Source organism: Uloborus diversus, chromosome 9 (assembly GCF_026930045.1).
Source record: "Uloborus diversus isolate 005 chromosome 9, Udiv.v.3.1, whole genome shotgun sequence".
Classification (NCBI taxonomy): Eukaryota; Metazoa; Arthropoda; class Arachnida; order Araneae; family Uloboridae; genus Uloborus; species Uloborus diversus.
The window spans coordinates 25,818,653-25,834,972 of record NC_072739.1 but is presented as its reverse complement, the minus strand read 5'-3'; the positions used below and the strand labels follow the sequence as shown (position 1 = coordinate 25,834,972).

General features: G+C 32.1%; 1 protein-coding gene across 1 annotated transcript in view; it reads left to right on the top strand.

Moving 5' to 3' along the window:
- The window catches only part of LOC129230115 (HORMA domain-containing protein 1-like), a 46,221-nt gene extending 32,224 nt beyond the window's left edge, over positions 1 to 13,997 (top strand). The window contains exons 12-17 of the mRNA XM_054864520.1: positions 1,679 to 1,827; positions 3,798 to 3,903; positions 10,066 to 10,176; positions 11,443 to 11,511; positions 12,817 to 12,835; positions 13,921 to 13,997. Of these exons, the coding sequence (XP_054720495.1) occupies positions 1,679 to 1,827; positions 3,798 to 3,903; positions 10,066 to 10,176; positions 11,443 to 11,511; positions 12,817 to 12,835; positions 13,921 to 13,997 (531 nt within the window). The remainder of the gene's footprint in view (positions 1 to 1,678; positions 1,828 to 3,797; positions 3,904 to 10,065; positions 10,177 to 11,442; positions 11,512 to 12,816; positions 12,836 to 13,920) is intronic.
- The last annotated feature ends 2,323 nt before the right edge of the window (positions 13,998 to 16,320 follow it).

Here is a 16,320-nt window from a genome sequence, read left to right as displayed (position 1 = left end):
ACACTTTAAAAAAAAACATATTAACCCCTCCCCTTTGCCATAAAGTGTCCCAGTCACACTTCGCCATACCCCTCCCCTTGTCACATGTGAACAAATATAAATAAAAAACAGAGACTATATCGTCGCCTCAGAGCAACAGTAAGATATCTTAGTTTTATTTCTGGGATTAGATATCTTACTGTTGCTCTGAGGCGACGATATGTTCAGAGATTGAACGTTCTCTTTCAAAATCCACAGTTCTCTCGGATCTCGACCAAATTTCGCAGAGAGGTACCCGTTAAGGAGCGTAGGAGAGGTTTTGAATGCAAAAAAAAAAAAAAAAAAACCAAACCGTTCGAATTTTAATTTTAGGACCCAAAAATAGGATTTTTCTAATATGAGGGCGAAAACATGATAGCAAAAAGTAAGATAAAGTATCCTCTGAACCCCCTTAATTTTCTGCATCAGATCAAGTTTGTTCCAATATTCCAAGATATTTAGAACGTTAATTATAACTTTTTAACTAATTTCGTTCTAAAATGTAGGTAAGCCTTCAACAGGGTTGTTTTCTTCAGTCAGAAGTACTACTTTTAGTCAATAAAGTTGATAAAATGAGCAAAAAAAAAAAAAAAAAAGTAACATGGACACAGAAAATACTTTTATTTTCACAATATTTGATTTTATTTACTTTTTTGAAATGTCCAATTTTTCAAACAAGGCGTGGTCTTTACATCACAAGTAATGTACTTTGGTGCGCTGAATATTCACGCTTACTGTCTACCTCATTTTCAGGTAATGATAATTCAGAAGCGAATTAAATATTACGCTCTACGCTTGCTATCAACCATATCGTTGCCACCAAATATGAGTAATGAAGCGAATTAAATATTGTGCTCTCCTCTAATGGCATCAGTGAATGGCATTTCATCACTTGCGATGTCATGCGCAGAAGCAGAAAAAATGAAATTGAATCTGCGCACCGATTAAAATAATTGTTAAAAAAAACTTCGTCAAATTATTTTAAAAAAGGTCAAATCCTATGTTTTTAAGCATGCTCTTTCAGAAGAAAAATACTTTTAAATTTTCAGAAATGACCCCACTAGAAATTTATTGTTAATCACGACCATTGTTAAACAATGCTTTTGTTAAAATTTTTAGCGGGAAGAAAACCATTGACAAGAAAGATGTTGCCATTTTTTTTGGATGAACAAATTAAATTCTGTCCTTTGTTTTGAGGCTTTTTTCCTGTAATCGGGAAATATAAAAAAAATTTCCTTTTTGGTTATTTTTTCGCAATCTGTAGGGAAATTTTATATATATATATATTTTTTTTTGTTCAAGCCTGATTGTTGAACACGCGTCACTTGACGTCACTTTTATTTTCGAGGTAGACCGTGCAAAGCAGGGCGGCGCAGCTAGTATAGCTACGAAAAAGGTTTTTATTTCAACCAAAATATGGGATGTTACACTTCTTGTTAATTTTCCTCCCCCTTGTTAACTCTCATAATCATTACGTCAGTCTGGCTTTCAGGTACAGATTTGTGGACGATCCCTAACTCCGTTTTTGCAATATCACTCAAGTGTAAATTTAGACCATGAACCACTTAATGAATTAAAAGTGAAATCCTAACACTTAAAAGAGAAAATAATTTTCTTTTTATAGCAATGTTACTTAAATTTGATTCTCTTTTATTTTTAGAACTTATGTGCAATGAGAAGAGCAATCTATTTTGCTTCGAAACTGCCATCTGTGTCACAGTGTACTTTTGAAAAAGAACTGGGCTTCAACAAGTTACGTGCAAAAACCTTGATGGAACAGCTTATTTCAGAAGATATTGTAACTAAAATGTAAGAAATACCTAGCACTATTTAAGTAATAATAACAATCCTCATATATATAATAGCGAGTGATCGAGTAACGTTCCTGACGTCATCAACAATGAAACTCGCGCCACGGCATGGTAATTTGATAATATTTTTTTGGTAATGTTTGACATGCAGGGAAATGCTTTATTTTGACGAGGCTGAATTGGATCCGGTAGTTTAATTGTTTTACCGCTAAGACTCAACTTAGGAGAATGAAGAAACGAGAAAGAGGTCAACAATGAACGCTATCTACTGGAGTTTAGGGTTAATCCACTGGCTAAAATTTCAACTATCCAAATATCGCCAAGCAGGCAATCGCTTCGTTCAAATGCAGAAGCAATTTCCATCCGTCATACCTTGACGGGCGATTTTCTAGTGAAGTTTATAATAATAAAAATAATTTCATTGGAAACTGCATAGGAAGCTTCTCAGAGAACCTGAGGGGGGGGGGGGGGGGGAGGGGGGCGCTTCGGATATGGAGAAATCTCTTTTACTAAAAATCTTAGCTGTGAAAATTAATAATTTAGCCGTAGCTTTAAAAGATGCATTTTGAGCTCATTTTTCGTAAATAAAAAACATTAGAATAATTATTTGTGAATATTTCATTTTTTTTTTTTTTTTTTGCATTTTCAACGCCGAAAATGGATTTATTTATTTTTATTATTAACTAGTGGTACCCACACGGCTTTGCCCATTGTGGAAAATTAAAAGGTATTTTGGTTCGCCTGTATATTTCAAACAATGTATGGTGAAATTCTCGCCAATTGGCTTGCCCATGTTACGGTTCCACGTTATAATAACTTGGTAATTTACTCGTCCATCTTATGATAATTTTGCTCGGGAAAATGTTCTTAAAGTTGGAATAGAAAAAGAACAAAATCAAATTTTCGAAAAATCGCTTCGAGGTGCACACTTTCATGCTACAAAGTAATTTTGAGCAAAATCTCATGAAAATCGGCCGTACGGTCTAGGTGCTATGCGCGTCACAGAGATCCTGACAGAGAGAGATCCAGACTTTCAGCTTTATTATAAGTAGAGATAAAGTCTTTTTCTGTCAAAATGCAATTTTTTCCTCTTTAGATAGATTTCCCTATTTTCTTTCTCCTTGGAATGATTAATTTAAAATCGAATCATATAACTTCAAATCACTCCTCTTGCCTATACACAAATGAATAAACTTTGAAACTAAGAAGGCAAGCAAGTTAAAATTAGTAAGTCTTCATTTATTTAAAAAAAAAATAAGTAAATGAATGAATAAAAATAGTTTACTGTCCATAGCTTCTCCAGAATTCCCCATGACTGCATTCCCTTTTTGCTACAAACCCCTGCAGACGGCCTAATCTTACAACAACGTGCTTCAAGAATGGGGTAGTTGGACCGAATTGGCACTTAACTGTTTTAAAAGGATATTGAAAAAATAACTTATTAAGCAGGAAAAATATATGAACTGGGCGGTCTCGCGATGTTATTTTAGCTCACTTTCTATAGCCAAAAACATTTCAAAGTCTTAGAAGTAATTTAGCACACAATATTCTTTTTTTTTTAAATTTACATTCAATGGATTCAGTATTAAGCCTTCAACAATTATTGTCAATTTGTTAATGAATTAAATATAGCAGAACTACCATGCAAAAAATTTTTCAGCAAGAACAGAGCACTGCTTTGTAATAAGAGAAACTATGTTGCACGGTATTAATGTTTTTGCTTTCGTTTTACATTGAACTAAAATTAATATTTTGAAAGACATTTCATTACTATTTACATACTTGTATAAAACACTTATAATAAATCAAAGATATGAAATGTTTCAAGAAACATTAAATACAAAATGTATACTAGCAATAAAATATTTTCATGTAATATGAACAAACTCTTGTTCCGTGAGGGCCAGCTAATAAGAGATTTTATCGCGATATAAAATAAAATAGTGAGCGTGTTTTTTTATTTTTTAGGAATCGAAACAAAAAACATCAAGTAAATGAAGAAAAGCTGAAGATAGGAATGATCAAATATTTTCCTAATCATGAAAACAAAGAAAATATGGACCAAACAACAGTGGTATAGATTTATTTACCTATTCTATGGAGTGGAGGGGGGATTTGATTCAACCATTCGGAATCAAACTTGTTTTTTAGTATAATGAATCACTGTAAATGAATAATTGACTCTCTAACCGACCTTGGGTGTGTGAAAATTGTGTAAATTAACTTCACTTTACTTAGAGTTCATTTTTAAAAATCGATAGATTTCAGATTATTTTCTTATTCAGAAAACAAAATGGTTGAAGGTCTTTAAAAAATACTTTTCACTTATATTGTACTCATATGTAGAGCAAAATTGACAACCCGAAAAGTCCGTTATTTTGAAAGTCTGATCACTAAAGTCTCCTTTTCAGCCTACTTTCCCAGTAAAAGTCAGAGAAAGACAAAAAAAAAAAAAAAAAAAAAAAAACATGAAAGAAGGCTTAGTGATTCTTACAAATATCACGCAAAACAAAAAAAAGTCAAAAATAAATAAAACAATTAAAATAAGATCGAAAAATTAAAAATTGGAAAGTAGGATATTGAGATCGAGAAAAATGTCTGTTAGTTAGTACCCCTCCCCCCTAATAATTTATGAGTGAATAGTCCAATTCCAGCATTTTTTTTTTGGTTCGAAAGATCTCGGCGAGTACACATCATTCCTATATTTCACTTTTTGATTTGAACAGTTCAAAAAACTTAACATTAGCGCTCACATGGAAATTCAAGACAATCCCAAGCTTAGAGGGGAATTTGATTCAAAACACTTCGTACGAAAAAGCTTTTGATGAAGAACATGCATAGAAAATATATTTTTGATTCGAACAATTTTCAACAGTTCAAATCCCTTAACAATAGCGCCTACGAGAAAACTGAAAGTCAGTATAGCTTCCGCATTTAAGGGCGGATTTACTTCAAACAAGATTTGTTGGAAATAGCTCTTGAACACCTACTCCTGACTCCGACAGTTTTGTGGCACCTGACTCCGACTCCTGTACCCGAAAATTAGTAGCACTCCGACTCCCCGACTTCATAGTTTTGGAAAAAAATTTATACCTGGAGGAAAAATGACTGACTCCGACTCTTTGAAATTTGACTCCGACTCCTTTATCCCAAAATAAGCCCGACTCAGGCTGCCCAAACATTGGCAGAGTTGTGGACTTAAAGGGAAAATGACCAATTCTGACTATGAGTCTTTGAAAGAAAACCTTCAACTCCCGAATCTGACTCTTTTGCCCGAAAAAGAGATCAACTCCAACTTCCCAGGCATGGTTTTTAATGGAAAACAATTACTATTCCTAATATGATTTGTTTTTAACAACCGAAACAAAGGAAGGGGGTTATAAGTTTGACGCATCTGTGAATCTGTCTGTGGCACTCTAGTGCCTAAACGAATGGACCGATTTTGAAAATAAATTTGTTCCTAAGGAGAGTTGATCGAGAGTGTTCTTAGCTAAGTTGCATTTTTGGATGACATTAATTAACGAAGATATTAATTAAATACCTCTAAAAGGTTTTTCGCCATTTTTACAAGGAAAATATAGTTAAAAATTTTAAAATTTAATACCAAAATAAAGATAATTTTTTTCTGCTTCTGATAGAATGCGTTTTGAAATTCCATGATTCATAGAATTCGAATTATAACATTTTTTAAAAGCAGATTTTAATAACGGCTAAGCCTTTATTCATGTGATTGATAACAATTCATTGTTGGCCAACAAGGAAATAAAACCCAATGATTTAAAATTTTTACTTGTTGCCATTTTCTATTTAATAACAAATAAAATATTTGACATTGATTTTTAACAATATAAGGCTTTTAAAAGGATTTTCAATTTTCCTTCTTGATTCTACAGTTGCAACTCAGTCGGGGTTTTTAAAAATTTTTAATTTTTAACCAGAAATAGCTCAGAAATTTTAACCATGGTTTAGCGGGATATTTTGCCCATGGAGGCAGATTTCAGGGCAAATTAGAGTCATTAAAATTTGACATTTTTAATTATTTATTCAGTAATGGCTAGAGAAGAAATATTTTTATATTTTTGCAAAGAAAAAGGTTCTAAAAGCAAGGAAGTTCTAATTTCCAAGGGGGGGGGGCTTGAGCCCCCTTGCCCCCCTATATGGGCACCCTTGCTTCTTAGCATTACAAATGGCAATTTGTTCACACCAGTATTGGTTTGTTGTGCCGCTCGCTATTTAGCTTCATACTTGGCAACATAATATTTAGAAATGGGGGGAAAAGGGGGCACATGTGAACATTTTTTTTCATTTCTTAATTTTTCAGAAAATATTTTCAATTTCTCACAGAAAAAGAGTCCCTATGATTGAATAGTCTTTTCTTTGTGCCATGGAATTTTTTCAGATATTTTAGAAAATTATTTTTATACTATATGGAATTTTTAAAAAATATCTTCAATTGTTCACATGTGCCCTTATAGGGGGCAGATGTGAACAAGCTTGGGGCAGATTGAAACATGCAGGACGAGCATCACATTTCAACGAAACTCGTTATAATCAGGGCCTGATTACTGAATAGGCCACCTAGGCCGTGGCCTAGGGTCCACACTTTTTAAGGGGCCCCCAAATGGCTAATTTCTTTTAACCAATAGCTAAAACTGTTTTCGCCAATGGTTAAAATTGTAAGGATTGACTACACAGGGCCCCGAAAAAGCATATGGCCTAGGAACCCCTGATATCTTAATTGAGCCCTAGTTATAATGAAGCATATATGTATATACTAATTACATTCAAGGGCTTTTAACCTATACTGGTCAGTGCTCACTTTCAAATTTTAAAGTTTCTTAGCATGTTCTAATCAATAGATCAACAGGAAAAAATCTTATAAGTCTACTAAACAATACAAAGAACATTTTATTATGTAAAGTATATTATTTTTATAAAGTATGTTTAAGCTTCATACAGAATATGATGATGAATTTTAAAATTTTTTAAACTTCAGTTCTTAGTTGAAGGAAAATATTTTGTCATTATTTTTCCGTGCAAATATTACATACTACTAAAGTTTTAGCCAAATATTTAGTAATTAACTAACTAAAGAAATAAAAAATATAATAAATAATTAGTAATTATGTAATAATAATTGACAGTAAATTTACAAAATGATTGCAGCAAAACAATAATTGTAAATCTCTACATCTCTTTTAACACGTATAAAGATATTGCACTAATATTTATATTTGTGGAGAGGATATGGGAGCTGTTCACAAGTGTCCTGGCATCTACCTTAGAACTAATTTTTAAAAATAAAATCTTTAATTCAATTACAAAATTTAAACACTGGCATAAATTTACGTGAATGTTCTTACAATGGTTTGCAATAATTAAATTTCGCTTATAAGTTAGTTTAAAATATGTTTCTACACGACGAAGACAGTGCTAAAAGTACATCAGCATCTTCTGAAACAAAGAAGATGTCACCACGGGAACATAAACAGGCTCCTTGCTCTGAAAGTTTGGTTAAATAGTAGAGCTGGTACTGCTATTACTTGAGAATTTTTTGAGATTTTTTGCTTGACGTTATCCTAATAAAACATACCATGATCACATGTGCACCGTGCTCACATGTGCCCCCTTTTCCACTATATATTGTCTTGAAAATTTGCGTAGAGGAAAAGCATAAATATGTTCCACGAATCCAAAGATATTTTCAAACATTTATATAATTATAACTAAATAATTTTGAAAAGAAAGTTAAAATGAATAAGGAAACAAACGAGATCAAGTTTAGTCAAGTTTATCGTAAATTTCAAAACAAAAGACCAATAAAAAGTAAACACAAACCCCTCCTGTTCAAGAGAAAATGATGTTAATACTGGAAAAGTATCATCTCTCAGGAAAGAAATTTCAACTAGATTTAAATTTAAAAAATAATAGAAATACATGCAATACAAAAGAAACACACACACACACACTAAATGGTTTATCCAAGAATGACATGCAACAGACCGAATTTTTTTGAAGATAAAATACCTTTAGGCAATTAAATTAGAGGAGGTGTATCACGCATTGTTAACAGCACCACCGACCTGCGTGAATTCAGAAAGAGTTTCAACTGTAGACAAGTTGAGCACTAAAATGAGTTCCAAGCTTAGAGACAATTCAATAGATGCATTACGTTTTTTACTAGTGTTGATTTTTTATTATGACATTTGTTCCTTCATATCATATTTGTTCACAATACGTTTTCAAAATAATACAATTTTTGTACAAAATTATGAAATGTGGCTACAGAACAACATGTTTCCTAGCAATTTTTGAGAAATTTCAAATACCGGTATTCCGGTATCACGTTTTAAAAATACCGAATACCAGTCTTGAAATTTTGTGTCCGGTATTGCAATCCCTAGACGTGTCTGTGTATCTGTCTGTGGCACACTAGTGCCTAAACGGATAGACCGATTTTGGAAAAAAAAAAAAAAATCAAAAGGAGAGTTGGTCAAGAGTGTTCTTAGCTAGGTTGCATCTTTGGATGATATTAATTAACGAAGATATTAATTAAAAGCCTCTATAAGGTTTTTTGCGATTTTTGCAGTGAAAACATATAGTTGAAATTAAAAAAAAATTTATACCAAAATAAAGAGATTTTTTTCTCGCGTCTGATAGAATGTGTTTTTGATGCTTTAAGAAACGCTTTGTACAAGCGATTTTCGAAGATTCAAAAAACTGAATTTTAAACAAATTTTGATTAAATTTTATCCTAAACTTCTGTGTTTGAGCATGCCATCTTTGCATGATAAAATTTTTCCAATAAAGCTTTTACAAAAATGAAGAATTTATAAGAATGACCCGCAAGGTCTCCAGATCTAACACCTTGTGACTTCTGGTTGTGGGGCTATTTAAAGTCACCCGTGTATAGAGATTTAATACCACTTGCCTGGTCTACTTCTTTGATCCAGTTAAATGAATCTGTACAAGGCCATTTGTTTATTATACCCTCTGAGATTATTTTTAACTCTATGCACTACTTCAATAATTACAAGGTTTTAAAAAGTCTACTGACTTTTGAATTACTCAGTGAGATAGACTAGGGTGCTGATGGAAAGTACTAATTCTTCAAAGGGTGCTTCAAATTGGGAAGGCTTGAGAACCCCTGGGATAGATGATAAAATGATAGGTGTGAGGAGGCAGAATTTCAAAGTTGTATTATCGTATTACGCCGTAAAAAATTATCCGGCATGAATAACACTTACCTGGTCCTTTTCGGCATGGCGAAAAAAATCGAGGATAGGAAGAAAAATACTATAAAAAATATATGTTCAGCTTAAAAATGAGTATAAGTTCTATACATATCTTCTTAGCATTAATAAACAATTTAATTTTGTAAAAATATTTAATAACAATTTCTAGTTAAAATAACAGTGTCATTTGTTATTTTAACTAGAAAAATATTAAGATAAATAAATACCTTTGTGCTGAATAGTAAAGTCAGACCAAACAACGTAAGTAGAAGCAATTTACAAATTTGTGCTTCTACTTACGTTGTTTGGTCTGACTTTAGAAAAATATTGCTTAATAACAAATAGTTTTATAAAAAATAAACTAAAACTAAGTAAGCAAACATTTAAGCAGTGTTTTACTACCCCTAAACCAGTGCTAAAGAATTTACCATAGCTATTCAATAAATAAAAATTAAACTTACTTTTCTAAAAGGAACCTAAAAGAATTTATTTAAAAAAATTATGAACAAATCGCAGTAACAATGATTGCTTCTGAAGTGATTGTTTTATTGGCACATAATTAAATTCATTAATAATGACCTACCATAAACAACAAGCACATATTTTATTCAATACACATTTTTTTCCTTTTTTGAAAGAAGTTACTCTTTTGGGATTTATTTATTTATTTTTCCTTACAGTGGTTTGCTTTCTGATTGGAACTGAATGGGGAAATTTGCTTTTGTTTTGTTGCAAAATAAACCTTGAATTATCTGGCATGCCGGAAAATCCGAATTTCTCGACAGGCTAGTCAACCTCTTTTTTTTCCGGCATGCCAGAAAATGTGGGGTAATACGGTAATCTATTCAATAGAACATAGTCAACTCTAAAAATACATCATTGCGTTGATTTCCTTACACATTAATACACCTGTTCTCTGAAAAATTGATTTCATAATTTAACATTTTGGCCAAATGCTTCATTAAGTTAATTTTGTTTACTATTTCCTTCTTTTAATGCAGAGAAAACAAAACAAGCGAAATACATCGAGGTTGCAGAAGCTAAGCATGAAATCAACTCCTGAGGAACAACAACCCTCAGATGAGGACGAAGAAGAAATTTCTAATGAAGAGGTAATTAAATCTAAAATAAATAAATAAATAAACATTATACAAAAAAATAGAAAAGCAAATGTTTTATATTTTTCAAATAAAATAGACTTTAGCTTTTACTTTTTTAAAAAACTTGCTGTAGGTTGCATTATAAGCAGTGGTGTTCCCATAGGGTATAACTCCATATCGTATACACTCAAATATTTTTTAGAATTATAGCGTATACCCTCAAGCTTCAAAATGTTTTCATTTATAATTCAGATTCTTTCATTGCATTTTTAAATTTTCCTAAAACAAAAATATTATATTTCTGCTAACCACATTTTCCATAAGTATAACTTCCCATAAGTATTTCTTTATATTTCTTAACACTTTTTAAATCAACACCTCTTGAACGCCTTATAATCGCATACACAGATCATAGTGGATTACTGGGAATATATCCTCAGAAAAAATGATGGGAACATCACTGATTATAAGGAATGTGAATAAAAGTAATTTGTTATTTTTAAACTATCTGATGAAATCTTCAATCAAAATGGTACAAAAAATTAAGCAGAAACAAAGTTAAAAACCACAAAATAGAATTAAATAAGTTTGTCTACAAAATGTATCACGACACAAACAATAAAGTTGCCTCTTGTTTGAATCTGCTTTTGTGGATTTTTTTTTAGATTAACCATTTACAGTCATAATGGCTGATAACAAAATCTGAAAAAGCTAGAATATTCTTTAAGAACTAAAAAACCTTTTAAATTTCAAGTTATTAAAGTAGGTCTGAATAAAAAATTACTATTCTATAGGAGATATTTTGGTTGAATAGTCGACATTTGACTATTTGGTTAATGCCTTTCAAATCAACTTCTACCATTATATGAGGCGTTTCAGTACTAAAAACAGCTCAATACATTTCTAAAAATTGAAACAAAAAATATTTCAAGATTACTTAATCTTTCCAATGGAAATAATTTTTGTTTAACTAACTTTTAGTATGCAACTTTTTTTTCTTTTTCAAATGAGAAGTATTGTATAGTTATTTAAATAGAAATAAATTTGCACTGAGCTGCTTTAAAAGAAATCAGCCTTATGCTACCAACAAAGAAACATTTCCCAATATCTTACAGGCTTTCATTTAAATTATTCATGATTTTGTTTTTAATGCTTTTGGTTTTTCCGGAAATTTTGCCTACATTCATGTTTGTATGCTTTAGTATTATTTTATCATTTTTAAAAAGGAAGGTTGAAAATTCATTCCGAAAGGATTAATTTGGATGTTCTAATTCATAGGTCGAAGCTTTAGAAATTGATGAACCTGAGGAAAAGCAATATAACCAGAGAAAGCGAAAATCATTCCAAGTAAGTTTTATTTTAACTGCCATTGACCCAAGGAGAACTTTGAATGAGAAATTAAATTTTTTTTCTACTAATTGGTTCTAAAAACAAAGAAAAGTGCTTTTTACTTTAGAGAAAATTAAGCGTTTCCTACAGGTGAGACACTTAAAAAAATACTGCTCTAAAAAAGAGGAAAGATTTGAGTGATAAAGTGATAATCTCACATAAAAACACAATACAAGAAATTCATCACCATGTTTAATAATATCCTTCTATAAAAATAGTCAAAATAGGTACTTCCTCATGTGCATGCATGTCAAAGGCATGAGATTCCTCTTCCAAACTGCGGTTTTCCGCTTTTTCTCTTTTCTCTAAAATTTTTTATTTTCGCACGTGTGTGTGAAATTGCTTATCTTGTTTTATAGCAGGCTGATGTTGAAAGAGGATTTTCAATGAATAAATTTATTTAGAATAAAGAAAACATATCTTTCAAGTAAATCTCTCTCCCCCCCCCTTTCCTTCACCCTTTTTTTTTCATGTCTCTTTTTTTTCTCTGTAAATAGTCAGCTTTTGATTTTCAGATGTTTCTGTTTCTCTGTTCTATTTCTAGCATCTTGCATCTATGAGTTGAAAGGCATTCAGATCATTCTGCAATCATTTTAAAAATATGGACAAAGAATTTGTAACATTCTTTTTATTGAACTTGAAATTTTCTAGTCTTCTGTACGTGCAAAAGTGAATAACAAACAATTCTTGTATTTTAAAGAAAAATAGTACTTATACTATTTGAGGCAGTGAGAAGCAAACGGATACAAGTGGACTATTTTAAGTTTCGAGTAAAATGCATTTTAAGATCAGATCCTTGGTAGGCTTTCATTGATATTTTTTTCTAAATCATGCTGTACAGCAGCACCTACCAGGGCTACTAGTACTACCTCTTGCCGCAAGACAGAGGAAGGGTTCACCAACCATTTGCACTGGTTATCTCCAAATTTTTAATTTTGCCACTTACATCCCTTTGCTTCTCACTATCTCAGTTGTCCTAACATAACGGGATGTATTTTAGGCCTGACATTTTCTTGTTTTTTTTCTGGAAAACACTATTTTCATGTAACTGTAAACAAGCTACGGATAAATATCTGTCAATAAATAATCTTTTTTCAGTATTGTCAGTGTCTAACAGGAATATGAACTGGTAATGTGCAGTACTGATACATTTTATTTATCTTAGCAGCATTTTTCGCTAGTGTCTCCTACAGCCTGTCGAAAATGAGGGGATAAATTTGCATAGGTAAATTTGAGATATTTGATTGTTTAATTTTGTTGCAGGATGAACCAAATGATTCAGGTGAGCTGTTTAGAAATGACGCCAAAAAAAGAAAAGTCAGTGCAGCAAAAAAACCTGCACTGCCAGCAGTCACAGATGAGTGAGCCTCAATATTACACATTACGGCTTACAACTAGAGAAAACTTTGAAGACCTTTACTTTTCTTCCCTTACTTTTTCTTCCTTTTAATTATGTGTTTATTGTTTCTTTTTTCTTTTAGAAACTGAAGTTAAGTTTCTTTTCCTTTTAAGTATATATTTCTTGTTGTTTTCAAAAGTTGAAGTGCAACTTTATACTTTCAAGTCTAAAAATAAATTCTATATGGGACTTATTAGTTATTCTTTAATACCTCAACAATTTAAAATGCGAGTTTAGATAATTTTAATGTAAAAAAATAGAAAATAAGTTAAATATTTCAAAACTCAGGAAGCTTTACAGCTATATATATATATATATATATATATATATACCTTGTATAACATAGTTAATTCGTTCTGTGTAGTATCGAAACCATGTTATACGAGACTTTTTTACAAATGTTTTTTTTAAACCTATTTTGTAACCTAATTAATCATGTACATATCATAAATTGTGTCAATGTGTACCGTGGTATATCGAAACCAAATCATAAGGTGCAAATTTTATAATAGCTGAAATTTCAGTTCAATAGAGCATACAAACAAAAACTGGTAATCAGAACATGCAAAGACCCACTGATTTAAAAATAAGAGTTGTTATAAACGATAGAGCTTGATTATTTTACATACCTCAAATTAAAACTGTTATTCACAACAAGAAAAAACTTTATTCGCTTTTCTTTACTAAGAACAAAATGCATTCTATAAGAAAAAAAATCCGAGCTTTTCTATAGCAATAAAGTTTGTCAGAGCAACTAAAACAAAACAAAATATAAAATAAAATAAATAGAATTATTTTATTTCAAATTTTGTTTCGACTTCATTTTTTATTTATCGTTTGCCAAATTTAGCTTATGTTTAATCCTAATATTATTTTGTTCCAATGCATTGGAAAGAAAATAATATTAATATTTTTGCTTTTATGTTAAGCTGTGAGCTTTTAAAAGTGTTCAGCTTATTAACTTTTAGTGGAACCTCAACCAGGACGTGCGATAGTTCTTGAATTAACATTTATCTTGTGCAATATCAAGAAGAGCCAAAGTTAAAAGTAACTTGTTTATTATGGCTATGATATATACAAGGACATGTTAAACGAAATATGGAGAATACGCTCTTTACAATATTAAGTAGCTCATAATACTTTAAATGACTTCTAAAGCAAACATTCTAAGTCAAAGTATGAAACGTTAAACGTTTAAGCTATGATATTCATGTCAAGAGCAGTAAGCCGAAGCTATCGGCAACTGAGCTGAGCCGAAAAAAACAACCAAGTCTGACTTGGGTCGAAATTGAAAGGGAAAAGAATGAGGCAAAGTGACGGGAGCTTAAATGCTACTGGCAATTTGCATATTCTGCTGACGCAATCTTGTTGCAGGACGGAAAGAACGAATGAGAAAAAACAAATGCAAATTAAGGTTGCCAATACTTTTGGAAAATAATTTACCTCTTTTTGTAACATTTTAGAACACTGATAAGAAAAATAAAGTATGTATTTAAAAGTTAAAAGTTAGTGTTATATGGGAAATCCAAACTTTTGAACCGAAAACAAACAATTTTTTGTGAAAGTTTCAAAAAAATAAAAATAAAAATGTATTACACTTATTACCATACGTTTTGTAACAGTATATTGAACAAAAATTAAATTCCTTCTTTTAAAATTTGTGTTACATCAAAACCGTGTACAGTACAGTACCTCTTATCCGGGAACCAGAAAACCGGGAAACCAGAAAACCGGGAAAATTTTGCTCAATATTCCCGTCATTTTCAAAATTACGAATTTTTCGCGAATTTTCAAAAAAGTTCGTTTTTTTTTGGGCCAAGGTGCTGTTTAAACCGAAACCATTTTTGTGAAACAGGTGACTGCTGGCTGGACATACATGTGCCTTTTAATTCCTCGAAAGAATGAATAGCCCCACCTCTTCACTTTACGCGCATGATTGCCCCCTTCCCCATTCCTTTCATACCATGCATTGTACAATCGCGAAACACGCGGTTGGTGGTCCCATCGCATTATCTATTGCTTGACCAGCTTTAAAAGAAAGGTTCTTTCACAAGGAATGGGTTGATTCCATTCACGAAAATAGGATAGATGAGGTTACAGAAGCAACCCAAAGTGAAAGGGAGTCATCAAATTTCTATTCATAGTCCAATGCTCTTCACCCTTTTTAGAGCAGTCCATTTTTTTGAGAGTATCCTGACTATTACTTGAGCTAGAATTAGTTCTCTTGAAGAAAAAAAAGCGTGGTCACTTGTTGAATCGACTGGAGAGGATTGTGAACAAATTTATTCCAATTTTGAGGGAAAATGTCGGATTGTAGTGTAAAAAAAAGAAAACGTGTTAGTTTGAGCATAAAAACGAAGGTTGAAGTTCTAAAAAAATTGGATGAAGGCTATTCCGTTAAAACTCTCAGCGAACAATATAAAATAGGGACATCAACCATTTACGATCTGAGAAAAGAAAGTCAAAAAACGAAATTACTCAAGTTCTATTCAAGTTGTGAACGCGAAGATGCTATGAACGATCGCAAGACATTACATCAAGCAAAGAATGCTGATGTAGACAAAGTTCTAATGGAGTGGATTAAGCAAAGAAGATCTGAAAAATTTCCGTTAACAAGGCAAATTATCATGGCTCAAGCAAATAATTTCCATAATGAGCTAGAAATTGAGAAGAACTGTGAGTACAGTGTCGGATGGTTCACCCGTTTCAAACAGAGGCACGGCATTCGATTGACAAAACTTTGTGGAGAAAAAGCTTCAGCAGATATGGAAGCTGCGGAGAGTTACGTGGAAAAAGTGTTGAATTTAGTGGAAATTGAAAATTTGACTTTGGACCAAATATTTAATGCTGACGAGACAGGATTGTATTTTAAATATCTTCCTCAAACTACATACGTTACATCAAAAGAAAATCACCCAGGAGGTTTCAAGGTCGCTAAGGACAGACTAACGTTGCTAGCTTGCGCAAATGCATCGGGTAACTGTAAACTGAAACTTACAGTAATCGGGAAAAGCAAGAATCCACGGGCATTAAAAGGCATTAAGGTCTTGCCGGTAACTTACAAAGCGAATAAGAAGGCCTGGGTTACGCAGGAATTATTCACGGAATGGTTCCTGAAGGAGTTTGTACCTAGGGCCCGTGCACATTGCAAATCGGTGGGCTTAGCTGATGACTGTAAAATTGTTCTGTTTCTAGACAACTGCACCGCACACCCGCCTGCTGCTCTCCTTAACGCAAACAACATTAACGTTGAATATCTTCCCCCCAACTGCACATCATTAATACAGCCCCTCGATCAAGGGGTTTTGCGAAGTTTAAAGTGCCGCTACAAAGTGGAATTTCTAAAGAAGCTTATCGATGCAGCAAAT